The sequence below is a fragment of the Natrix helvetica genome (genome assembly GCF_964273705.1).
Source record: "Natrix helvetica genome assembly, chromosome: 5".
NCBI classification, from domain to species: Eukaryota; Metazoa; Chordata; class Lepidosauria; order Squamata; family Natricidae; genus Natrix; species Natrix helvetica.
In genome coordinates, this window is record NC_138551.1 from 20,299,002 (window position 1) to 20,326,389 (window position 27,388).

The window sequence follows — 27,388 nt, forward strand, 5'->3', positions numbered from 1 at the left end:
TAACTACAACCTTCCGTGCGAAAGTAGAATCACCTGTAATATTCCCAGCATTTCTTAATCAGAGAAGGTCCATTGCTACTCTTCTTGACTTTTTTAAAAATATATTTCTATTAAAAGTTTTTTTCTTATAAACTAGAAATCAAGACAATGGACAGAAAGGAGATAGAAGGACTAAAGTGAGGGAAGAAGGAAGAAGAAAAGAAAAGGTAATATTAATAACTAGTAGTAGTTTCTAGAGCAGTAGCCCACTTAACCATCAAATCCCAATGTCAAAATTTCATCTTTTTTTCTCTTCCATGCAGAAAGTCCAGAAGTATTTTTCAAGTAACCACAAAGCTATTTCCATTCTTGTCCCTTATTAGTGCAGCCAATTTCTCCCTTTCTGCTAGCTCCATCATCTTTTCATTCCTTTCCTTCATTGTGGGAGTTAGCACTTCTTTCCATTTTGGGGCATATGCAATTCTTGCAGGTGCCAACATATATAGCAACAAAATTCCATTTCTCCCCCATTTCTTTTATCTAATTGTTGTAGAAGCAATGTTCCCAGTTTCCATCGTAAGTCCATTTTTTGAAAATCTTCTGAATTAAACCATGAATCTCTTCTCAACATTTCTTTGCCTTATCACGTGTCCATCACATATGAGAAAGAGTACCCTCCTTGGATTTATATTTCCAACAAACATTCAAAACAGCCTTTTACATCTTTGATCATTTATCTGGTGTTAAATGCCACCAGTATATCATTTATAGAACTTTTCTTTAAGATTATAACGAAATATAAATTTCAGTCCTTTGTTGTTGTTGTTCAGTTATCAAGTTGTGTCCAACTCTTCATGACCCCATGACCCACAAAACACTCCCCCCTCTACTGTCTCGTGGGGTTTGTCCATATTCACACACATTATGTCGATAATATTATCAAACCATCTCATTCTCTACTGTCCAATTCTTCTTTTGCCTTCAATCTTCCCAACTTCAGGGTCCTTCCCAATGAATCCTCTCTTCTCATTTGGTGGCCAAAGTATTTGAGCTTCAGCTTCAGTATCTGTCCTTCCAAAGAGCAATCAGGATTGATTTCCTTTAGGATTGACTGGTTTGTTTTCCTTGAAATCCAAGGGACTGTCAAGAGACACTCCAAGTCTGATTTATTTATTTATTAACATATTTTTCGGAGTATAAGATGCACCGGAGTATAAGACGCCCCAAGATTTTGAAGAGGCAAATTAAAAAAAACAGTTTTTGTACTCTGCAGACCTCCCAAAAATGGCCCATTTTTCTGCAAAAATGGGCCCATTTTTTGTCCAAAAAAGGGCATGCATAGCCTTTAGGAGGCTTATAGAGTGCTCCTGGGGGCTGGCCAGGGGGAAAACGAGCAAATATCTGGCCCATTTTTTGCTCATTTCTGTCCTCCCCCAGCCCCCAGGAGCACTCTGGAACCCTCCTAAAGGCTATGCATGGCCATTTTGGTGAAGGCGGCGGGGTTTCAGGAGGCCAAAAATGCTGTATTCAGTGTATAAGACGCACCCAGATTTTCACCCTCTTTTTTGAGGGAAAAATGTGTGTCTTATACTCCAAAAAATACGGTAAGTTTATGTTGGCTTGGTCTAGTGGTTAAGGCACTAGGCTAGAGACTATGAGTTCCAGTCCTGCTTTAGGCATGAAAGCCTGGTGGGTGACTTGGGGCCAGCCACTCTCTCCCAGCCCAACTCAGTCACAGGGTTGTTCTTGCGGAGGAAATAGGAGGAAGAAGAAGGTGTGTTGGATATGTTCTCCACCTTGAGTTATTTGTAAAATTAATAAAGGTGGGATACAGATAAATGCATAAAATGAAAATAAAATACGGAAAGGTGGAGCCTTAGACATGGTAACAATTCAGCATTGGTGATGCCAACATCCAGTTGTCAGTGTGAAACTTTGGACTTGTTTGTTCTCAAGAATATCTTCCTAGCTGATAAAGTTTTGGTTCACACAGACTGACTTAACAAATCTGCGACAATCCCTCTCATATTTCACTGCTAAATATAAATGATATTTAGCACCGTTGTCACAACTTGGCTGTGAGGTCATAATTCTGCAGACAAGGCTGATCCTTATGTTGCCTTTAGCAAGGCTTTTTATCAAGTTTTAGGCCACAGCCTCTATGGCAAAGAATTAATCATTATAATTAGAATTCTCTCTAGAAAAGAATTGGATGGCTCTGTTTCGCTGAAAGGTTCAGCTTCCTGAGAAGATTTGGTTTATGGGCAATAGAATGCCTTTGCTATTGTTTATGTCTTTGTTACTGACCTTAATCTAATTCCAGTATAATTTCCAATAACTCTGAATTTAATGTCTCTTTATTATCAACCTATCAGGTCAGATTAAAAGTCACTTTGCTATTGAATTTTTTGAAAAGATAGAAAGCTTGCATACACAAAGTGAGCTTCTTGTCGATATTTGACTCACAATGCAAATATTGGTGGGCATGCTGTGAAAATTTGAAATGGGTTTACAAGTTTCAGAAAGCAATCTATACTTAGGAAGCACACCTACAATTTTAAAAGGAACACCTGAAAATTATATGAAAAAAAAAAGTACAGGTAGTTCTTGACTTACAACAGTTCATTTATTGACCGTTCAAAGTTACAATGGCACTGAAGAAAGTGACTTAGGACTGTTTTCACACTTCCTACCATTGCAGAATCCCCACGGTCACTGACTCGTATTATGACGGTTGCAGTATCCCAGGGTCATGTGATTCCTTTTTACGACCTTCTGACAAGCAGAATCAATGGGGATGCCAGACTCACTTAACAACTGTACGAGTAACTTAACAATTGCAGTGATTCACTTAACAACTATGACAAAAAGGTTGTAAAATGGGACAAATCTCACTTAATAAATGTCTCATTGAGAAACAGAAGTTTTGGGTTCAATTATTGTCATAAATTGAGGCCAACCTGTATTTGATATTTGTTGGATGATAAATGGATCTTTGAGATATATAAAAATCACAGATCCCCGAGAAAAATTAACTATATGGGATAGGATGGGATGGGATGGGATGGGAATGGGAATCGGATGAGATAGAAGGAATAGGAATAGGAATAGGAATTAAATTGAATTGAATTCTTTATTGGCCAAGTATGATTGGACACACAAGGAATTTGTCTGTGGTGCATATGCTCTCAGTGTACATAAAGAAAAATAAAATATAATACATTTATCAAGAGTCATAAGATGCAACACTTAGTGATAGTCATAGGTTACTAATAAGCAAATAATACTAGGGAACAAATAAAACAATATAAATCGTAAATATAAAGCAACAAAGTTATAGTGATAAGTACAAAAGGAAATAGCTAATAGGAAGGTTGAGAAGAATAGTAGTAATACAGTCTTAGTAAATATTTTGACAGTGTTGTGGAAATTAATTGTTTAGTAGAGTGATGGCATTTGGGAAAAAACTGTCCTTGTGTCTAGTTGTTCAGGTGTGCAGTGCACTATAGTGTCGTTTTGAGGCTAGAAGTTGAAACAGTTTATATCCAGGATGTGAGGGGTCTGTAGTTATTTTGATATTATTTTGATATATTATAAAGAATGGAGCATCAGTGATCAACTATTTCAACAGTCTTTCTTAGCCATGGAGTGCTAATTGGGTAAGCATCCATTTCTTTATTGTGAATTTTTTTCAATGTAGAATTCCAATGTTTATGAATCATCTTCTTTCATAAAAGTTACCACTTCCTGTGTTTATTAACTGACTATAACATAAAATGTAAACTTTGTTTTCATGTCTTTTGAGACCTGTGTTTGAAACACAGGATAAAGAACCAAATTCAAATCATTCTGTAGACTGATTCACATAATCATGTTTTCAATCGGAAGCTTTCAGAGGCCACCCTTTTTTAAATCAAAGATGTAGTAAATATTAAATGGATAGGGCTCTGTAATTCCTTTGGAAAGGGCAGGCATTTTCAATACTTTTCCTGTTGTGAGACAAGAGCAGGGGTGAAATCAACTTATCTTCACTACCAGTTCACAAATGTGAGTGTGTGCAGGAGCTTCTGCACATGCGCAGAGCGTCAAAAACAGGAAGTGATGACATCCAGGCGGGTGGGCGGAGCCTACCACCACCACTGCTACCGGTTTGCCCAAACAGGATCGAACCGGCTGAATTGCACCACTGGGCAAGAGTATCTGGGCTGCAAAAATGTGGGTGACTTCTAGATAACAGGAAGACATTAGAATTTTATGGATTTGTTAGTCTTAACTGGGGGACAGGGGTGAATCTAAAAAACATTTTAAACCTATTTGGGAGCTTAAATTGGAGCTTTCGTGTATTTCCTTTGTGGGAAACCATGTTGGGTGGTCATAGAGTCTCTGAAGACTTCAAAAAGGTGACATTTGGGAATGGCAGTAGGAATGTAGATGGGCACCTGGTTTAGATGGTGATTATGTAACAAAGCAACAAGGAGCTGAGCTCATTTCCTGCATCCCCTATTTGATTATGTGAGACCCTTCATATGGGAACTCCTGTTCTTGACTAGGGCTATTACATTTGCCTTTGAGGCAGGCTTGATTTCCCAATTATATCCCTGGAATAGCTTTCTGAAACAGATCTGAGCAGGCTTATCATCTGAACTAGACGACGCCTACCAGCTGCTTCACCTGTTCAGGTGATAAGGATTATACATATATAGATATACATCCAACATTGTCTTAAGATCAATTTAAGAAGCCCACAACAGAATAACAGATTAACAAATTTGAAGGGAACTTGAGGTCTTCTAACTCAACCCTTGCTCAAGCAGGAGATCCTATATCATTTCAGATAAATGGTTGTCCAACCTCTTCTTAATAACATCTAGAGTACCCACAATTTCTGAAGGTAAGCCATTCCACTGATTAATTGTTCTAATTGTCAAGAAATTTCTCCTTAGTTGGTCCTCTCCTTATTTAGTTTCCCATCCATTGCTTCTTATCCTGCCTTCAGGTGCTTTGGAGAATAGGTTGACTCACTCTTCTTTGTGGTAGCCCTTAGATCAGGGGTGAAATTCAGCAGGTTCTGACAGATTCTGGAGAACCGGTAGTGGAAATTTTGAGTAGTTCAGAGAACCGGCCAATACCACCTTTGGTTGGCCCCAGAATGGGATGGGAATGGAGATTTTGCAATATCCTTCCCCAGGAGTGGGGAGGGAATGGGGATTTTGCAGTATCCTTCCCCTGCCATGCTCACCAAACCACACCCACAGAACCAGTAGTAAAAAAAATTGAATTTCACCACTGCCTTAGATATTGGAACACTGCTACCATGTCACCTCCGTCCTTCTTTTCATTAAACTAGATATAATTGTTCTTCATATGTTTTAGCCTCAAGCCTTCTAATCATCTTTGTTGCTCTTCTTTGCACACTTTTTCAACATTCTTTTTATATTGTGACGTCCAAAACTGGATGCAATATTCCCCAAGTGTGACCTTACCAAAGAATTATAAATTGGTATTAACACTTCCCATGATCTTGATTCTGTCCTCTGTTAATGCAATCTAGGACTGTGCTAGGTTTTTTGGCAGCTGTAGCACACTGCTGGCTCATATTTAAGTGAGTTTCCCTTAGGACTCTCAGATTCCCCCCATTGCATTTGTTTTTTCTTCCCTAAGTGTAGACCCTTAAATTTCTCACCATTGAATTTCATTTTGTTAGATAGGGTCCTTATTCAAGTCTGTCGAGATAAAGCTGGATCTTGAACCTGTCTTCTGAGATGTTGGCTACTTGTGCTAGCTTGGTGACATCTGCAAATTTGATGAGGTCTCCTTCTATCCCTTATTTAAATCATTTACGAAGATACAATTTCTACTTTAGGGGGAAGATACAATTTCTTTACTTTAGGGGGAAATTCCCACCATTTCCACTTGTGCTTCAGAAACTAAGGAAATTATCTTTTAAGGTATGAATCTCAAATTATGTACTATAAAAATTGAAGCCTCTTGATATGCATTGATTTTCTTTCATCCCAGATATGCCTAGGGGAGTAATGGCTAACCTTTTTGTTGTCACGTGCCAAAAGCACGCACATGTGCCCACACCCATAATGCAAAATTATGCCCTCCCCCAGTGCCCCATCCCGTTGTGCATGCGCATATGACCACCCCTTGTGCTCCAGCCCTGTGCCCCATTTTGAGCCCAGAAGTATTCCTGCACCACTAACCTGGAAGCCAAAACGGGTCATGGGGACACTGCACAAGCCCCCCAAATGCAATGCGAGTGCCCCTCACGCATGCACCCGCCCCCCGCATATGCACATAATGTCCTCTGCCTCCACTCCACCACCCCCATGCATGCATGGCAGAGACCCAAAGACCAGCTGGCTGGCAGGAGGCACATGTACATACGCAGTGGAGCTGGGCTGGGGTGACAGCTGGCATGCCTGCATAGAGGCCTCTGCATACCAACTCTGGCATACCTGCCATAGGTTCACCATCAGGCCAAGGAGAAACACCATGCAGTTTTCCCACATGTTCAGGTCTTCATATCAAGCACTGTGCCTTACTTCTGGTCACTTTTGAAGAATCGCAATGCATTTTCTGTGCTGGCCCCTCATCTTGGAACACATTACCGATTGCTATTTGCAGGCTTGTGTTATTCAGGAAGGCCAGTTCGTTCTTTGTGGTTTCTTCTTGAACTCTGCTTTATTGTTGGAGAGTACAGGAAGTTCTCAACTTATAACCATTCGTTTAGCAACATTTGAAGCTAAAACAGCCCAGAAAAAGTGCAGCTTCTCCATGGGCACATGATCAAAATTTGGATCAGTTGGCGAGGGCATGTATTTACTCCAGGTGCAGAATCCTGGGGTCCTCTGAGTGCAATTTGTGACGTTCCAGCTTGCATCAAGCAAAGTCAACAAGGAAAGCCAGATCCACTTAATGACCACGTGATTCACTTATCAACTGCAGTGATTCACTGAACCATAGCAAAAAAAGAAAGAAGGAAAGGTTTCAGGCAAAACTCACTTAATAACCTCCTTGCTCAGCAATGGAAATTCTGGTCTCACTTGTACTTATAGATCAAGGACGATCATTTACTGCCTCTGCTTTTGGATTTTTACTTTTATTATTTGAGCAAACCTCATATGGCATGTTTGTGTTTATTGTTTGCCTTTATTAAAACACTTATGTTTTCTGTATTGTCACAGTCACCAAGAGGAGAGGGAATGAAACCACATACATGACATCAAAGAACTGCTGGCTCAGTGGCTTAGACGCTGAGCTTGTCAATCAGAACGGTCTGCAGTTCAGCGGTTCGAATCCCTAGCGCCGTGTAACAGGAGTAAGCTCCCGGTACTTGTCCCAGCTTCTGCCAACCTAGCAGTTTGAAAGCATGTAAAAATGCAAGTAGAAAAAATAGGAACCACCTTTGGTGGGAAGATAACAGTGTTCTGTGTGCCTTCGGCATTTAGTCATGCCGGCCACATGACCACGGTGACATCTTCAGACAGTGCTGGCTCTTCGGCTTTGAAACAGAGATGAGCACCCGCTCCCTAGAGCGACTAGCACATATGTACAAGGGGAACCTTTACCTTATGACATGTCTATTTGCATCAAGTGCTAGGTGCTAAGTACATAATGGCAATATTTGCAAGACATCATGTGCATCATTGTTTTGGCATCATCGCCACTTATGTACACTTGTGTTTGATTTTGGATGTCATCTTAATAGTAACAATACATGCATTAAACAATCCTGAAAGCAGTAAAGCAAAATAGCTCACACAGCTGCTTGTCCCTGATTGCCTGTATATTTCTGGGCCGGGACAGATTATATTTCTGCTAGGGCCACCAATAAAGTGATGAAATTCAGCTCAGTCATATAAAGGGAGATATTATCTTTTAAACAGCTGTAAATTCAGCTACTTTAATATTTTGCATGCTCAGGCTAACACATTTTGTCAAACATCTTTTTCAAATGCTTTGCACAACTCCTTTCCTTATTTTAACTCGGTTATCCCTTTAACATGTGGGTTTTAAAACCCATTTTGGTCTATTACTGAATTACAAATATAAAATAATATTTGGGAAAAACAAAAGGGCAAGGTATTATTATTATTATTTGAGTACAGTTTATTGAGTCACTTATGTTACATCAGTATTTGCAAGGACTGGATTCTTTAGGCACCTGAGAAAAGGTCCACAATATGTTTTTTCCCCAGAATATTTTCAACTGGAAATATTCATCTTAAAATTCAGGGGTATCACTCATTCTCTTTGCTTTTCCTTCTTTGTACTGAGATCTCTTCTGTGACAACACAGACTAATTGGAAAAGTGCAAGATGTTTAAAAGAGATATATGTGTTGTGTGGGCCAATTGAGATATACAAACTCAGTATCATTGTATATATGTTCTGCTTCTACTCGAAGGATTCTGATGAAAGCTTTTTATATGTATTTAGGAAGACTTTATATAGAAATAATATATTGATTGAAGAGAAATGTTTTTTCAAGTGGCATTAATCTTCATGTTTGAAGAGAATACTCTCACTTTCTCAGTTGAGATAACAATTGAACTTGAACTGTTAGCATATATATTTGCAACTGCAGAGTAATTCCACTGCATATTTACCCTAAAGAAATCCTGTGCTAGAAATCCTATTTGTGCACATGTGTTTTATATCCTTATGAAAACAATGTGCACAATATATAGATTTTAAAAATCTGATGAGTTAATATTTTATTGTTAAAAATTTTGTACCTAAAAAAGAAAATTCTTTTTATAAGTATATACAAATGATTTACAACTCTAAGGCTACTGTTAAAAGATTTCTGTTTCAAGTTACTTTTCTGTTTACAAGAATAAAGAATTTAACCAAACAAATCATTTTTAAATAATTCTGTTTCTTGGGCAAAGCCTTTCTTTAAGGAAGCAAAAATATATTTTCAAAAATGCTTTTGGGGGCTTTCATGCCTGTATTATTATTATTTTTAACTCCTTATTTATAGTCTTGTTTCTTGGACAAAGACTTTTTTTTAAGGAAATAAAAATATATTTTCAAAAATGTCATTTGGGGCTTTCATGTGTGTATGGTTATTATTAACTCTGTATTTTTAGTTAAAAGCAAAAGAAAATGCTTCTAAACAAATAATTGTTTTGCCTCTGAGTATTGTGCGGAAGTATCATTGTTTTTCTTTAAAGCAAAAAAACACACAAAAAATTAACTGATCCAAATCTCAATTCTCATATCCCACTTCGATAATTTGCATTTAATTAAATCCAAGAAACAAGTTAAGTTGGCAACAGAGCATCAAGGGATCTGCTACTTACTAGCATATCAGATGCCTGGACAATAATGGGGTGCTAATTTTGAAAACCTACACCACTGTCCTGGAAAAAAAAAGATATTGCAGAAAATCAAGCCTCCAGCACTCCTGGCCAAGCTCAGACTGACCCCGGCAAATGAAAATAATCAAAAGTAATTAGAAGCGTGCTGGATTACTCCTCAGAGATCTAAGCGAGAGAATAAACATGCCGAAGTCCTTCGAGCCACTGCAAAGGGCCCATGTCTGAGCTGTTAGGTGCCCTGACCTTGTCCACATAAAGATGTGATTTATGAAGTGCAGGGCAAAGCAGCAGGGGCTTCTGTCTTCTTCAGAAGAACCAAATTATTGAGGTGGAGATTAACATGCTTTCAGTCGGGCCCATTTCCAAACCGGGGAAGATTTTATTATTATTATTATTATTTATCCCCCCCTCCTCCAAAAAAAAGCCTTTAATTTCCTTAGCTTTCCTTCTCTCTTTGGGACAGTACAGAAAAAAGAATCAACTCCGGTTTTGCAAGTAAGTTCAGCATTCCTTAAAAAGAAGAGTTAGGGGTGCAAACAGAGATATAATAAGAAGTAAACAAAATATTGATCTTGCATTTTGTTAAATGGTTTTGCTTTTTTTAAATCTTATCTGAACGAATTTCTTATAATGCACAATAAAATGGGCAAATGAGCTAATGTTTTTAAAAATTAGGTCATATGTTTTTAATTAATAACTGAAAAAGAGAAAAGTCTTTCTTTCTCTTTCTTTTTATCTTTTCTTATAAACTTGGCTTATTAACCAGCTGTGCAGAAAAGACAGCAAATATGTGCTACTGATCCAATGATATATTTTAAAAAAGAAATAATTATGCCATCAGCTTGTCTCTTCCCCCCCTCTCTCACACACCCCGCCTGCATCCTTTCCCCCCCTTTTAGCACTGTCCCTCGCAGAGCTGCTGCCCTCCCCAGGAAGCCTATTAGCAGCGGACAGTTATTTTGTCTTACTTTCCCTGCCTTCTTTTCTTTTCTTCTTTTCTTTTAACGATGTGCTGGAATGTGCTGTTTCCATAGGGTCTCCATTAGGGGAACTTTTACTTTGGGGACAGCCCTAGAGTTTAAAGGCTTAAAAGAGGCATCAGTTTACACTCTGGTGGGAATAGCTACCAGACTGCTGTACTTATGTCTCGCTGCCACTATTATGGAGGCTTATTTTAAATAAACAGTTGCTTGAAAAACTCTGGGAGTTATAGCCACTAGCTTTTCTGAGAAACGATGGCACTCTGGACAAATCACAGACAAAGAAGAATTTGAGGGTGGGTTTCTATCTTGTTTTTGAAGCAGAAAGGAAACTTGAGTAATACAAGGCATTTCTGTGCGGCTTTTATTTAGATCAGATCAGTATCATGAGCCCCCTTTCTCTTATATATTGCCAGGTCTCTATATTATATGCTAAAAGACTTATCTGAAAAAAATGTCAGTTTTCTCCCAGGTATTCCTTGGACGTTTCTGAGACAGAGAACTTGGCCTTAAAAAGTATTTTCCTCTCATTCCATATAATCACCGGGTAAGAATCCGTTTGGTCTAATGGTTAAGGCACCAGGCTAGAAAGTGGGAGACTGTGAGTTCAAGTCCTCCCATAGCCATGAAGGCTTGCTATGTCATTCTCTGCCAGCCCAACTCACTTCACAGGTTATTATTGTAGGGAAGGTGTATTTGATATGTTTTCCACCTTCAATTATTTGGAAAATAATAACGGTGAGACACAAATAAATAAAGATAATTGAGGAACTCCCCAATTCTAATTGAAATACTATGCAGTTCCCTATTAATAAGACTTCTCTATATGTTCAGGGATCAGTACATCTAAGAGTGCAGTTTGATGTCCATTTTCTCCTGAGATTGTTGGGATTGTTTTTCCCATTGGGGAAAAAAGAGGGGAGCTTTGGACCAGCAACAGAGAATGAGGAAGTTGAGGAACATCTAAGGAGTAAGTAATGGCCATCATCTTCTTAAAAAGTACCCACAAAACAAGGGTACTTTGACAAGAGAAATAATCAGTAGGGGTCCCAAAGGTGTTTTTTTCCCCCCAAGAGGCAACTGGACTTTCTGAAGAAGCTTCTTGGATGAGAAAGGAAATGTCTTCAAAGAAGAAAAATACAAGAAAAACCAGAAAGTCCAATGCACCTTTGGGACAATGATGACCTGGATGATTGAGAATCTCCATAGATGTGCTATATCACGTTACTCATGTGTTGTTTTTGGATGATGATGATGATGATGATTTGAGTGATGTCACATTATGTATCTCCTGCCAATCTCTTCCACTTTTCATGTGCTGGCATTGGCTAGAGTAATGATAGCCACTGCTGCTCTTTACTACACTTAGACAGGTTATATTGAAAGAACGTGTCTGCAGTTGGAGCTTTGTCTTTGATTAGCACAACCACTTAATTTCCATTTTACTATAAAGTTAATAATACTGAACAGTTATTATCATGGAGGGAAAAAGTAAGTTTTCTGACTTGAATTATATATTTAAAAAGTGGGACAAAAATCTGATAGGAATTAATCCATTTCCTCAATTTGGCCATCCCTGGGATCCTAACGTCACCTAACAGTTAGGTTTCTACAACATATCAAACCACATACACAAGTCCCTAACCCTTGTTAAAGCTAGTCAAGAAGCACTGAATACATCTGCTAGGTCTTTAATTCATCCCTAGTATCTCTGACTCTCTGGCATTATTTCCTCCTGGCCTAAGGCTAAGAGCACTGTTTCTCAACCTTATTAGCATGTTTAAAATGTATGCACCAACTCCCATAATTCTCCAGTTAGCCATTTGGCTGAGGAATTCTGGGAGTTGAAGTCCAGGCATCTTATAGTTGCAAGGTTAAGAAACATTGCCTTAAAATAATCCACCTTCCATCCATTTACAATGTTTCAAAGAGATGTTGAAGAATTTCTAATTACAAAATCTGGAGACAGAAGTCAATCCAATTGACCATCATGCAGTAACGCATTCTTACATGTGCAAGAAATGCTGTTATAAAATGTGCTGTAGATGTTTGTATTTTTAATACCACTGAAGTTTACAACAAATGCTAGTCTATAATAGCTGATAGGTCTTTCATATTAAAGTGTTGAAATGTACAAAGTCTGGATTTTAGATTTTATGAATTCAACCGTGTTGGGAATAGGGACTGTCCTATTTTCATTCTATGTTTCTCACAGGTTTCGGCAGGTAAGTCCCTCTCTCTTCTGGACGTGGTTGTATTGTTAGCATTTTCTGAGAAGTCTGCCCACTTTTAAGGAGTAGATGTTAGGTATACAGTAAAAACATGTGCAGAAGCTTCATAGACCGAGATGATAAAAGATTATCATTTTATATTACTTTATTTCCCAGACTGGATGTGTACTCCACAAACACAACGAAGGGAAACTGTGGAGGGTCCCTCTGCCCTCCAATCCGTGTCCTCCTGCAAGCAGGGGGGTGGGTGGGTAAAGCTGCCCTTGTTTTATCTGGGTTTCGACTGCACTCTTGGGCGACCCCAGCAGCGTTCAGCGCTTCGGCTGAGACTAAAAGGCAAAAGGCCGCTAGACCAGCCCGCAACGCCATCTTCCGGCTGGGAGCCGCCATTGCTCCTTCTTTGGCGTCTCTCCTTCCAATCCAGGGACGGAAGTCGGTGCCACGGATTCCGCGCGGTTGCTTGCCCGGGGATCGCGGAGCAAACACCGCCGGAGCCTTTTCTCCCGCGCAATTCTTGTCTTTGCGCCCGGAGGCTTTTTCTTTCTTTGCCGCTTCCTCCTTCTTCTCCTCCTAGCGCGGCGAAAGGGCTTCTACGCGGGGCTCAACCCAAGCGGCGGCAGCGGCGGCGGCGGAGGGGGGGGGGGGCTGGGCTGGAAGGTGTGTGAACTTCGGCGTCGCCCGGGTTAGAAAAGGAACCTGGGCTCTGGGTCCGCGTTTGGGGGCTCTGGAGCCATCAGCTTCCCAGATTACTTGTATTTAATACACAATGCATCATAAAGCAAATCCCTCATTCTGACAGGGAGAAAATAGAACAGCTCAGAGCTCGAACGGCTCCAATTTATGGCTAAATTAAAAAAAAAAGAGGAGAGAGAACGAGGCATCCAAAGTGGCAAGAAATCGAAAGTGGGGAAAGTGGAAGGGGGTTGTAGAAACCTCCCAAACTTCAACTCCGTTGGAAAAGTCCCAAAGGTGTTTTTTTTAAAAAATATGATTATTATCTCGGGTTACTCACCGAGGTATCTTTTCCCACCCCACGGCTTCCTTCCGCCCTTGGCCGAATGGGCCAGGAACGCCGGGCGCGCTCGCTGCCCACTTCTCTTGGCCTCCCCTTTCGGAACAATGGGCATTCTCCAAAATGACCGTTCAGTGTCACCGATAACAGGCCGCTCAGACGAATTAATCAGCATCTTTTGTCACTTGGGCCCCTGGCCCCTGGTGACCTACCCTCTCCCCTCCCACCCCCAACATTCCCTAGCGGCTTCGGGCCCTATCCACCATCATTTCCCCAGCTGTTGAAGGCTCCGGTCCTCCACATTTGGAGATCCGGGGAGGCTAAGAAATTATCCCAGCACCCTTTTAAAAAAAGGGGGGTGGGGTGGCGCACAGAGTCGAACCCCCAAACCTCCCCTATATTTGTTGGCATCCGTATGGGTGGCATACACTCAAGCCCTGTATCTTTCTCAAGGCCTCCCTTCCAAGTCTCTTCGCGTGGTCTGAATGGATACCCGTGCGCGTGTAAAATTGCAAAGCAATTATTGTTAACACTTCTGAATTTGGATGGCGTTTGGATGGCAGTCATCGCTAAGTTCAGTTCGTTGGGAATCGTTCTACTTTGTTCTGTGACCAGGACAAAGCCCACTTTGCAGTCCCACTAACTCAGTTAAACGGGAAAATTGACAGTTGTCCCGAATAGGCAGCCCAAGAACGCCTGTGAGAGGGTGAAGTTATTAATCCGAAAACCAGGATTCTCTTCTGTCCGGATTTGGTTTTTTTTTTTTTTTTACTTTTTTTGTAACAGGAAATTCTGGCTTAATGCGCCTATATTCTGCAAAGAACGGCAAGCAGCAAAACTTGGTTTATCCCCCTTTGGAACTAATCTCGAGAATAGTCGAAAATACTGCTTTCTGTAAATTTGCTTCGTATGTTTTTATAGGTTTCCATACGAAAAACTTAATGATAATTTAGCATCGACGGTTTTTTAAAAAGATCTGTACCGCTGCGCTTTTTCGCTCTAAAGCTCTAATATCAAAATTCCTGCATTTTACGAAGTGAAAGAGGGAGAGTGAAAAATGTTGAACGTGGGAGGGGGAGAAACAGTCAAATCCCGGTTAGCAAGTGTCAAATATAAGCCTTGCAAAATGCTTCTGGTGTCATTAACAGTCTTTAAAGAGACGGGCGTGGATCGCTTGCATGAAATGCGCGTAAATCGCCAGCGATTCCATTTGCCAAGTTTTGCGATTGCTTAGTCGAAACCGCCAAAACCCGCGGCAATAAAAAGCAGCCCCAGATACCAGCGGGTGCAAGTTCACCTCCTTGCCTCCTCGCTTATAACCGAGGCTGCCCGTTCAAAACTAAACTTAAAGCGTGCGTAAAACTCGCTTTAAATCAACGTAGCCGGAGCGAGGCAGAGCACTTCACTTTCTAAGACACCACTGGAGCAGAATGAGGGGGCGATGGGACGTCTCCCCCCGCCCCCTTTTCAGGCTTCCCTGCAAAAAAAAAAAAAGGTCGAGGGAGGGCTTTGCCCCCTCCCTTAACAACCCCCCTCCCCGCCGCCGCCGCTCCCAGCCAAGACAGGTCTCCCGATTGGCCGCCAGTGACCTGGATGGGACGGACACGTTTCCCGGGGCCGAGCGCATCCGTAATCAGTCTGCCGGGCGAGGGCTTCTGCCTGGGCGACCTTTTTGTGACCTCTCTCGCCAGAGGAGGCGGCTGTCACTTTAAAAATTGACTGAAAGAGGAGCCTCTGTCTGGCTTCCGAGCGGCCGGCGGAGGCGACGAGGTGGGGAGGGAAAAGAGATACCTCTTCGCCCCGCTCCTCGTCACCCCCCCTCCACTTCCACCTCACTCCCCCCCCCGCCTCTCCTTTCCCTCTCTCAGCAACTTCTGCTTAAAGAGGCAGCTCGCGGGGCAAAGAGAGAGAGAGAAAAGGGGGGGGGGAAGGGGAGGAAGGAGAGAGAGGGGGGTCCTGTCCCCAGTGCTCTTCGGAAGCGGGGCGCAGCGCGGGGAGGAGACACCCGGGTTACTTTCCCCCTCCTCCCCCCACTTTTCTCCCTTGGCTCACACGCTTTTTCTCCTCCCTTGTGATCAAGCGGCGGCGGCGGCGGCGAAGTGAAAAGGAAGTTATTTTTCCCCCCCTCCTCGCGCGCTCGCGCCCGCGCGCGCACGAGCCTTCCCTCCGCCTGGGTAAACTTTCTCTCGACTCCACGCAGATCCAACCTCTTTCCCCCCCCCGCGCGCGCACCCATACACCCACCTACTTCAGAGAGGCTCGTCCTGTCCGTTCCATTCTCCCCCCCCCCGCCCAATCCTCTCTCCCCACCCTCCCTCCGGCGCGCTCCAGCGAGCCAGAGGGCACGCCGGGCGAAGGGAAGAAATTAACACGCCGGGCTCGGCAATCAATGGGGACAATTAAAGCGATCGCCGCGCGTCTTCTGGCCCCCGCGTCTGCTCGCCACCGACGACCCCCTGCCTGAGACTCGCTTTCTCGGCGAACAGCGCGGAGTGTCCCCCCCCCACGCCCCCCCTTCCTCCACGCCCCAAGCCGGGCGAGGACCCTGAGAAGTTTTCAAGCGAAGCGAAGAAAGTCTCTCCCTCCCCCCCCCCCCCCCGACCACGAGTCCGCCCCAAATGCCGGAGAAGGAATTCGAGCACTTCAGGAAGCCGAGCCGGCGGGACTGCGCCGGGTTTCCTAGACGCCTTTCTTTGGCCAGCGAGGACTGCTGCGAAAGCTCCTAGGTCTAGGAAGAAGGGAGGGCGCGTAAAGGCAGCTGGGGAGGGGAGAGAAATCTCCTCAGGAGAGGTTGCTGACAGCTGTTTGAAGGATTGATTGGCGTTATTGTTGTTATTGTTTTATTTTGCAATCCTCCCTTTCCCCCTTTCTCCAACCCATCGCCCCCCCCCCCCCAAGCCCTTTCCAAGGAAAGGAAGGATTTTTGGGGAAGAAACGTCGGAGCTGAGCTGGGCAAGGTAAGACGATCGCTCGCGCCGACTCTTCAGAAGAAGGAGAAGGAGAAGGAGCGCGCGCAGGGAGGGGGGTGTTGTTTCCACGAGGCCCGGACAACTTTCGCTCTCTTCTCCCCCCCCCCGTCCGGTTTGTTTCTTTCTCCCCCCCCCCCAAAGCTTAAGATAAGAACTTTCTTTTCCTCCGCCGCTGCTCTCCTCCCCCTCAACCCCCCCGCCCCAAACGGCCGATCCTCCCGCCCCAAACGGCCGATCCTGCAGCCTGTTGTCATCTGTCGCTGGGGCCAAAAAGGCTTCGAAGGGTGGGAGGGGGGAAGACAGCGAGAGGTGTGGGGCGGGAAAGAGGGGGGGGGGTGAGATGTGACTCCCGTCCATCTCCCCACGAGTCTCGGTTCTTGCTTAAAGAAAGCCCACGCGGAAAATTAGGGAACAGGTTAAAAAAAAACCCCTCTGTGGATCCGAATTCCTCATGCAACCGGGAAACGCCGCCGTACTACTTATATTGCAGGTTGGTAGCCAAGCGGTCGATTGCAGCGATTCGGTGAGAAGTTAAGAATTAAAGGGCGAGCGGTTCTTGGAGAGTTTTTCTTCCCCCCCCCCCCTTTTTTTTTTTTTGCTTCTAAATGTGTTTTGGCGAGAAAGTCTGGCAGTTCTGATTGATTTTAATCCACTGGGCAGAAGGCTTCTCTTGATCTTTTGAAATAAAGAACTCGAATTAAGTATAGCGCTATGCCACGCATGAATGAAGGGAGGAAAGAAAGAAAGAGAAAGGAAATAATCAATCAGTGGCATTAGGCGGAATAGGGGGAAAGGCAGAGAAAGTGAACGGTCGCGACTGAAGCAGTTTTACTTTTTTTCCTGCCCAAAAGCCACTAGTTTGTTCAAATGCAGCAACTGGAAGGGGTGGGGGTGGGTGGGAGGAAGGGAGAAGCAAACCAGTCCCCAAACCCTGATCTTGAACTTTAGGCGTCGGTTGCGGGATTCCTAGTTCAGAAATAGTTGAGTTTGAAGAAGTCTAAATGAAAAATGAATTATTCAAGGTGTGGGATTAGAATGCTTTTCAGTGTGAACCTCCACTACGCTGCCTAGATTTCTCTTGATTAATAGAATTTCTGCATCTTGAATGGACATTTGAAAAGTGGCACCTCTGAAAAGTGGGATGGGGTGGGGACAATTCAGAGGGTGTCCTTAAGGGAAAGGATAAGTGCTTGAAAGGCAGCATTACTCATCTATCCATTCCCAATAGCCTCCTGCCCAGTTCTTCCTGGGCTTCAGGAAGAGGCCCAGATAAATCTGGATTGGCCTCCTGCATCACCTCTTTTCTCTATATATGTGCAAGTATTCCTCTGCCCTGTGTCCACAAGCCATTTCTCTGAACACAAGGAAGCTGTTCTGAAGCACACTGGTTTGTTCCTTGGGCATTCTCACCCAAAGGACTGGTTTTTATTTTATTTTTACTTTGCGTCATTTTTTTTTCATTGGTTGCCTCCCAGATGATCCAGCCAAAGTCTCAGGGGACAGTGATGAGGTTAGTGGGGTTTCTTCTGGAGGGAGGAGGTGGAAGTAATTTTTGCTCTGGAAGCTGAAAGCTCAACTTTTCTTTCTGCGTTCAGTGGAGGCGCTGGGCCAAATGCACAAAGCCCCATGTGTAAAAAGATTCCAAGGCTTAATTCTTCTCCTGAAATTGACTTTGAAGTGGGTTTTCACCCCTGGCAGGCCCCTCTTTTTGGGGCATGCATTAAACATTAAAAATTGGTGGCACCCTTGTTGGTTTAAGTGCCTGCTGCTTAACAAAACATACAAGAGGCACTTTCTTAGTGCTCCATTGCCTTGTGCCCTGGGCTTTTGTGCCTCTTGAAGTTTTGCGAAGAGTTAATGATCTAAAACTGCTTCTGGGTGATTATCTGAACTCTTGGTGAAAAATGCTTTCGGGCTAGAAACATATTGCCCTCCAATTTTTGACTTTAACCTCAGGTGAGCTTTATCCACTAGATTAATTTAATTGCTGAATTGGAGCTAGGATCTGAGATTGCTTATTCTTTCAGAGGAAACTTAATGTAGGATTTTATTATATAAGATGAGAAACGTACCAGGATTCTTAATATATATAGTTCAAAAACAAGAATTGCTATGAATCTAAATATGCCTTTTGCATGTCAGTCTTTGCATAATCTCTTCCCTTCTACAATTTTCCATAAACTTATATTGGTTTGTTGGTGTTTTGTTGTTGTTGATAGTGATGGTAGTTTTGTTTTGTTTTTGCAATTTTACCATGGGGTTTTGTCTAAAACCCGACATGGAAAATCTGTGACACTAAGGAGTGTTAAATGTACATTTTGACATACTTAGCTAAAATCTCAGATGAGGCCTGTAGACAGGCAAATTGTGATGTTGCATTATATTATCTAGGCTTTTTATCATAACATTCTTATGGTGTATTATTTCTACTATAACCTGTAGCAATCACATTAAGTTTGCAATTTTTTCCTATCTGAATCAATTTAGGGGCATATGCCAAAAGCAGCTACATTCTGTACAAGTGTTTACACTTCACTGTATTTATTTTCTTTGGTGTGGTATAAAAGGGCCCCTGATATTAGGCAATTCTTGCAGTTTTATCCCTTGTTCGTATTATATAAAACTTAAAGAACAATTACTTCTTCTAAACCTAGTCTTTTTTTAACCTATGAAATTTTGTATTGGAAAAGATATATTGAATGTAAACTGTTAAGAGAGAATTTACAAATATGACGCTAGCCAATTTTGCATTTGTTTGCCAATAACCAAACCTAACATTTTGTAATTTTGTAAAAAGTCAGGACTATTCATATGAGTTTTCATTAAAGAACTCTTGGGATTTTTCTACTGCATTTTGATTATAGGCAAATACATTGCAAGAGGTATATCTGTGACAGAGTAATTGTTCTTTTAATTACTGGGGCCCATTTAATTGTTTTTGTGAAGTCCACTGAAGAAGCATACTTCATTATAAAACACACTTAAGCTCTTTTCTGTTTGTTTATTTGAAGGACTGTGATTTATTTTCAAAATATCTGAATGAGACCAAAGCAACAGCGATGTCTTGTTTTCTATTTTCTCTCTAGATTTTGGATGAGCATTACAATGTGAAATTCTGTATTGATGCCAGCCAGCCAGATGTAGGAAATTGGCTAAAGTATATCAAATTTGCTGGATGCTACTATCAACCTAATCTTGTTGCATGTCAAATAAGTGATCAGGTATGTAGTGAACATTTTCTGAACTTATTTTTAGCAGCTTTCCATGGGAGAAAACAAAATAGCAGCCAACCTCAAGTTGTCCATGTGTGCTAGTGAAATTATTGGATAGAGGTGTGAAAGAGATGAAACAGTTTAAAAGCAAAAGATACGTTTACAAAAACATTGCTACCCAAGTTAATACATTTTTGGTTACATTTATTTTAAGAATGAAACACAGGATGCATATTATTTATACATATGTGAAGTTATCTGCTTTTGTGTGCTTTTAATATTTGGAAATTAAAATGTGGTTAACCAGAATATTTAATTCTTAGTTTTAAATTTTAGAAATATTTGGCACACATCTCTGAAATGGAAAGCTTTTTTTTAAAAGAACAACTTTACCAATATGATTCGGATATCTGCTACCTATCAGTTATGAGGCATTTTTGTTTTGTGGACATGGATAATTTTGCCCTCCATTATTAAACAAAATTGGTTTCACTTTTTTCTTGATAATTTAGGCTCGTCAAGCATGATAAGAACTAAAATATAATTATATTTGTTCTTTTTAAATTTTGAGGGATAGAAATTCCTGAGTGGTTTTGTTTTGGAATGGAATAGTATTTGTCTTTGTGTCTTTGATTCAAATACATAATTTAAACTGTGAATACAAATTCATATTTTGCCCTTTTAAAAATTAATAGGATGAAATAGTTGAGGTTGACTGATTTTCTTAAAAATTATATCGGTATTTTTCATATTAATAAATGACCATTTCTTAGAGTGGAAAACAACCTGATCCATTTTTATATTTAAAAAATTGAGTCTACAATCTTCGCTATGCATTTTCTTAGTACGTGCTTACTTACATACTTACCTGCAAGGCAGTATCAGTGAACTCATTGGAACATGCTTCTCAGTAGATATAGAGAATTGCTCTGTAAATCAGGCGTAGTTTTCATACTTGTTATTTTATTTAATTACCTTTATATTACACGGTAAATAAAACCACAAGTAGGTAGAAATCTTCAATAGATAACAGTTCTTGCCAATCAGATCCTTACTGTAGTCAGTTTGTTCTTATCTCTTCTGCTGTTTACAGCATCCCACAAATTCGCAGGGCAAAATAGCATATGCATTATTTTAAATTTGTGGCCATCTATCTTTTTAAGCAGTGACCTCGTAAGCCCCCCCCCCCCACTAAAGATGTAGCGGAAGGGTGAACAAACAGAAAAACTGGGCCCTCCCTATCAGTTTTCTGGCCGACCACATGCTTCAAGTAAAGGAGCAATAAAAGGCCATTAGCAAATGAAATGTACATTCAGAATGTTGCTGTCTGGTTGGCAAAGAAAAATGATCCGTTCTGAGATTGTGCAGGCAATTGCAGAAAGGAAACGGCGGTGTTGTGCTCAATTTATTTTTACCTATAGTAAAGGTTTAGCTGGAGGGGGGGGAGGGAGGAGAAGAAGGAAAATATAATAAATAAATCCAAATGGATTTAAGAGGTGGGGGGAGGGGGAGAATGGCTGGCTTAAGGCCTGCATCTTGATCATGTACTAAAAATAACAAAAACATATGGCAGACTGAAGGAGAGGCACATCTAGAATATGGAACACCCACTCCAGCAGCTTCACCCGGTTGGGAGTGGACACCATGGAACTCATTATTTTTTGATGTTTACATTTTTCACATTTGGTAATGGCATCTGTACTCTTGCCAACAACTCTTTTCTTTTCTAAATCATGTTTATTTTATCTTGGGCCACTTGTAGATCGTATTTGGGTAACTGATCTTTCTTCAAATCTGTAAAATAAATAGCTACCTGTTCTTTAGGTAGCATGCCGTGATAAAAGAAGAAAAAAAAAATGATAGTCACGTCACACAAATCACATGCAGTTTACAATTATGCATACATTTAATATGCTACACACAATATTTCAAACCAACATATTCATATATTAAACAGATTGGAGGATCCTTTTGTTAGGCTAAATGATTGTCCATAACCTGAGCTTCTTCTGTTAAGAGATGTCAAGGGTTAGGCAGCCTACAGGGTTAATACATTTTTATTACTACGTTCCAACTCAAATATGGATGGGAATTTAGTAAACTATCATGAAACATGCTGTGAATTTGATTTTATGCAATGAAATGTCTGCTAAAACAGCTGAGGGTACTATTTGCCATGTTATCACTCTCCCCATTCATCCATAAGGAAGAACGGATACCAACTGGTGAATTAGCTCTCCTGATCACTTAATAATATATCTCAAGCAATGGGGGCATTTATTAACTGCTGAGACCAAGCAGAGATACATGATTAGCAATATCTGTTAATGTCTAATTAGCTTGAATTAACCTATAAAATTAGTAGAAAACACTCTTCTTTACCTGGAATGAAAAGGAGTTATTTATCAGGCCTAATCAATAGATGAACACTATTTTACTGGGCTGAAAGTTGGAGAGACCGCATGGCAAATGTGACTCGCAAGGTGTTGGTGACATGACTTTCAAAACATGTCTCAAAATCTAGTAGAAAGAAAAGAATGGAAGGGAGAAAAGAAAAAGGAAAAGAGAAAGAAAGAAAAGGAAAAAGAAATAAAGAGGGAATGAGTGCAGAGGAAGGAAGGAAGGAAGAAAAAAAATTGTATTCTGTTTGTACTTAAACATTGCTTTTGGACTTTATTTGTCAAAGCTCTTTGCCACTCTTGTCTGAGGTCATATTTCATCACTTTGGATCAACTTTACAGTAGAACAGGCTTCCTTCTTATAACTGTATAAATAAGCTATACCAAGATGAACAACTTCAGAATAATGTGATGCAGTCAAAATATGTATACTGAAAACAACTCATATTTCATTTGATTGGAAGTAGAGCAGGACTTTTAAGACTTAATGGGGGAGATTCATTCTCCCTTTGCAGTAAAGTTGATCTAGAATTTCCCAGGTCTGTCGTATTATCTCCTGTCATGTCTAATAACTTTTAAAAGAGTGTAATTCAAGATGCTAACAAATAATGAATTCCAAACTCTGTGCAACTGGTTATTGCTGTTTTTCTCTGCATAAAACCCCTGATAGGATGTCAGAAATTCTAATAATGTACTTTAAAGGAGTTTTATCAGTTACATTTATATTTTCCAATCTGAAATCAGTTTGGAATTGCTAGGCGGTTCAGCAATTTGCTAGAATTTTTCTTTTTCTTTTACTGGATGCAGGAAGAAATTTGGCCCATTTGGTTTCATACTAAGATTTAAGACATGTCTGTGTCTTTCTTTTCAAGAAATTATTGCTGCTAATAGTTTATAAAAAAAATTAGCATCTAACGCAGGAGTATATACTTAACATAGTTATAAATCAGTGAAGTAATGCAAATGTTTGTATTTGTGTAAATATAAGTGCATGTTTAAAAAAACTAATTTCAGCTATATTATTAGCTAACTTTTGATAGTTGGGAAATTATAATATTGAGAACCTGGTTTTGTCTGGCATAGTGAGATTGTTCAAATATATTGCATTTAAATGTAAGATATCTGCTTCTCCCATGTTATTGAAACATGGTAATTGAAATTCACAGATAAGCTCATTCAATGATCACCATGCATTTTACAAGTAGATATCTCTCATTTATTTATTAAAACAAAACTGTTGCCATCCAGCATTTGAAACAAATATAATGTTGATGTGACAAGCATACAAGTGCAGATTCAAAAGAACTGATATTTAGTAAAGAAAATGTTTATTAATAAGAAATCTCTGGTACATCTTGAATATATACATTCTTAATCAGCCTCAGGTTGGAGAAAATCCATTGAATTCCAGAACTGTGCAATTGTAAATGTGCTTACTAGGGAATAATTCTTACTGAATGCAGCAGAAAGAACCTACTTCTCAGTAATGTTTAGATGCCATGTAAATGTAACAATGATAGCAACCTCTTTTGAAAAGATATTAGTATGTTTCATCAACATAATAAACAGTTGATTAATTTTTGAAACAGAGGACTACTTATATTTTACATATTAAAAGCATATCCCTTATATATGTACTTAGGGCTGCATTTTGTTGTAAAACAGAAGGTGGATCTTTAGTGCTTATGCCAGAATTAGATTGCTTTAGGAACTTTTGTCTGATTTGGATTACAAAGTCATGTTTTACTATAGCATATTATACTCTGGAAATAAACACAATAATAATTAAATATTTACTCAAGCATACAGCGTCTATTTATAAAAAAAAATTCAAACAAACTTTCCTAGACCTTTTAAAATATATCAAATTGTTGATATATTTTATCAATTTTTTTGATATATTCATCAATTTTTTAAACATGTTTTTTATAAGTATACAAGCTCAGCAACAGGGCCTAACTAATTATTTTCATGTTACTGAAGTCTAACTTGGTGAATTTATATTGATAGCAATTTCCTTTAGAGTTCAGGACTATCAAACATTTTTTACATCCAATCTTTTCCAGGAAAGTTCATTAAAAAAAAGAGGAAACTTTCATCCCAAACTTAATATTTTTTTTTTACCTGGGTGCTAGTGTTTTTATTGTTTTTTAAGCTGGTTTATTTTAGTTGATTTAATAACTCCTAACACTGAGGAGGACCTGACAATTTTACAGTTCTCAAACTGTTTTAACTGTTTTATAGATTAGACTGAGAGCATTGATATACCTCTTACAAGACTTCAAAAACGGAACTGGGCCACTACTGAAGAATTGTATATTTAAATATACACAAGAGCTATAAATTTAGAAAGAACTATTATTACATTTTAATTTATAACATAAATAAGAAGCTGACAAATTTATGGATGGCCAGGCCTTCTGATAAAGGATGCATTAAGACAGAAGATTCCAATTTTTATAGTTCCTTACATAAAATAAGATACACCGTTCCACTTTTTTGAATTTTTTTGACAGTGCTATTGTACTTGCTTAGTGGAGGATAGCTTTCAATGCTTTTCCAGTATTATACTTATAGAAATTGATACTTTCATTGCTGCTTTTTAAAGTAACTCTCGTGGGATGGGCAGTTTTTGGTGTAGCAATCAATAGGGACTCCATGTTTAGAAATCAATAGGAACTTACAGAGGTCCATATTTTATTGGCCAAATTTGTGAATTTGGCTTTTACGTGCTGTTCTTGTCTTATTCCTTTTATCCTTTGAACAAGAACCGGATAAGAAAATCAAATATGATCTTCTACTTCCTTTTTACTTCCCCGAGAAGTGCTACAAGGACCTAGAGAAGGCAGTGTCAGCCATAGGATTTACCTTGCCAATAAAATTTTCTTAACCCTGGGACTGACCCTAGAAAATATAGCCCTACATTGGAGTGTTCATTCCCTTAAATTATTTGGCAGAAATACTGTTTTCTTTGTGTAAAGAAACAGAGTTACAAATGTTCATTGTTTACCAAGCCAAACATGATTTGGAAGAAGAGAAGGTGACACAAGAATTTAAGGCTGGAATTGGCTACTAAGTTACTTCTTCCCTTGATCTTTGAATTATGTACATATACAACAATGTTTTTTAAAAAATTTCCAACAATGATTCTGTACTCATGGAGAGCCAAAGCAAGCTTTCTAGAAAGCTTGCAGAGATGAGAGCTGAAGGACACCAGATGTCAACCAATTCTGAAGGCCGTACCCAACTACAGAAAAAGCTGCCTTTCTTACTTGTACTGGTCAATTTTATGGCCCTCAAAAGTAGAGTAGTGAAAATCCCACCCATTACTGACTGAAACATGCACGCAATTGATACAAGTGAAAGCAGACCTTCGTACTTCAGTGAAAGGCTAGATTATCTTGTGCCCTCAAATATTTTGGACTTTAGTAATCATAATCCTTGACAGCATTGTCCAGAATTTTATATTAAGGCATATAGAGGAAACCATATAATTTACTCCTGCTTTATAGAGCACGAGTATCAAACTTGATTTAATTGAGGGCCTCATCAGGGTTGTGTGGTGGCCCCGGTCAGCATGATGTCACTTGTGTCAGGAGCACCTGTGGTGGCCCAAGTGCTCTGCAAGCGAAAATGGGCTCCTGAGCTCCGTTTTCAGCTGCGACGGCCTCCTGCAACCCTCTGCCAGTGAAAACGGAGCTTAGGAGGGCCTCATGCAGCCCTCCTGAGGTCTGTTTTTGCTGGCAGAAGCATCATGGACTGGTCCTTCACTGTTTCCAGATCAGCCCCTTGGGCCAGATCTAAGCACCCACGGGCCAAATGCAGCCCACAGGCCTGGAGTTTGACACCCCTGTTATAGAGGTATTTGAATATTAGGTTCAGAGGTCTTGTATTGGCTATTTTTGAGGAAGCACTCCATTCCTAAAATGGATCCCCCCCCAAAAAAAAGTAATTGCAAATCCTACTAATACACATTAAGAATTTTTGGAGAGCTAAGCTTCAATAAGCATACCTGTATAGGCTTAATGCTGATCTAAGCATTAAGAAATGTGTTGATGGGTGGTTATCTAAAAATCTTGTAAACATTTAGGATTTAATAGAGATTAAAAACACCTGAAGTGGAACCAGTAAACTGTAATTCACACTGGTTTCTGGCAACCTTTTCTCTTTGAAAACATGATTAGGCTAACAGAGGAAAAATCACTTTGAATTCTACCCAAGGTTGCATTGTGTCACTAAAGTCTTCCAAGAAAATCTAATTGATAAGCACTCCCTTTCTTACACACTCCCTTTTTCTTGAGGGAAAGTTTGTTAACTGAGCTTTATCATACTATACAAAGATGGATATCTGTGTCACAAATAGCAAAAGCCACAATTACTATTCACTGTATTGTTTCTCAAAAATTTAGCAAGTAACTCACATCAAGTCCTAACACATGAAGGGGAACTCCAGGTGGTGGATAGGTAAGTTTAGAGTAAAGAGATGGAGAAGAATTAGAAAGGAATCCATCTTTGATGATTTAAAAATGTGAATCTGTGCTCTCCTACAGTACACAAAGGCGAGCAAGGCTAATCTTGAATACACACATAAAATAGCCTTCTCCAATCTGATCATCTTCCATATGTAAATCTCAATTTCCAAATTTTCACCAAGGGACATGCTGGCTGGGGAGTTGAAGTCTAGACTTCCAAAGGAATGACATGGCCGTTCACATGTGAATTTAGAGATCAGCTTTATTTGTCGTCCATTTAAGTGCACATAGGAGTCTGGCCTTAGCCACTACAATTATATTTAGTAAGTGGCAAAGTAGGAGACCAAAGGTTTGTATCCTAGAACTGTTTAACAAAGAAGGAATAAATATTTCCAAATATTAATTTCCCAACACAATTAAAAACAATTAAAGCCTTTATGATACAATAAATGCTATCTTTGGCATGGGATATCTTTGTTTAGATTCTCTGCAAAGTTTGCTTGTGCAACTGTTTCTTAGTCCAGCAGATTATTCAGGATTGTTGTGAAGATTAATTGGCTCTGAATGTGTGGAATATAAATATTAAAAACTGAAAAGAGGAAATCATTAAAAGAAAATTTATAACAAGCTCATGAATCATATCCAGAAGTGCAACCAGAACAAAGAAATAGAAAATCATACCTTGTATTGTTTTCATTACATTAAATAATATCTGGCAGCCCCAACTCTACCTGTGATTGATCACTCCTGAACTCCTAGATTCTACAGACTTTAAGTAAGCTTTACTTATTTAAACTTTA

General features: G+C 40.0%; 1 protein-coding gene across 9 annotated transcripts in view; it reads left to right on the forward strand.

The window, feature by feature from the left end:
• The window catches only part of MECOM (MDS1 and EVI1 complex locus), a 572,118-nt gene that overhangs the window by 469,773 nt on the left and 74,957 nt on the right, over positions 1-27,388 (forward strand). For 6 of the 9 annotated variants that reach the window (XM_081955568.1, XM_081955570.1, XM_081955569.1 and 3 more), the window contains exon 3: positions 19,592-19,726. In XM_081955568.1, coding sequence (XP_081811694.1) covers positions 19,592-19,726 — 135 coding nt within the window. Of the gene's footprint in view, positions 1-16,087; positions 16,494-16,867; positions 16,996-17,729; positions 18,016-19,591; positions 19,727-27,388 lie in introns of those variants that run through there. The other 3 variants (XM_081955573.1, XM_081955572.1, XM_081955574.1) reach the window with 3 other exon arrangements.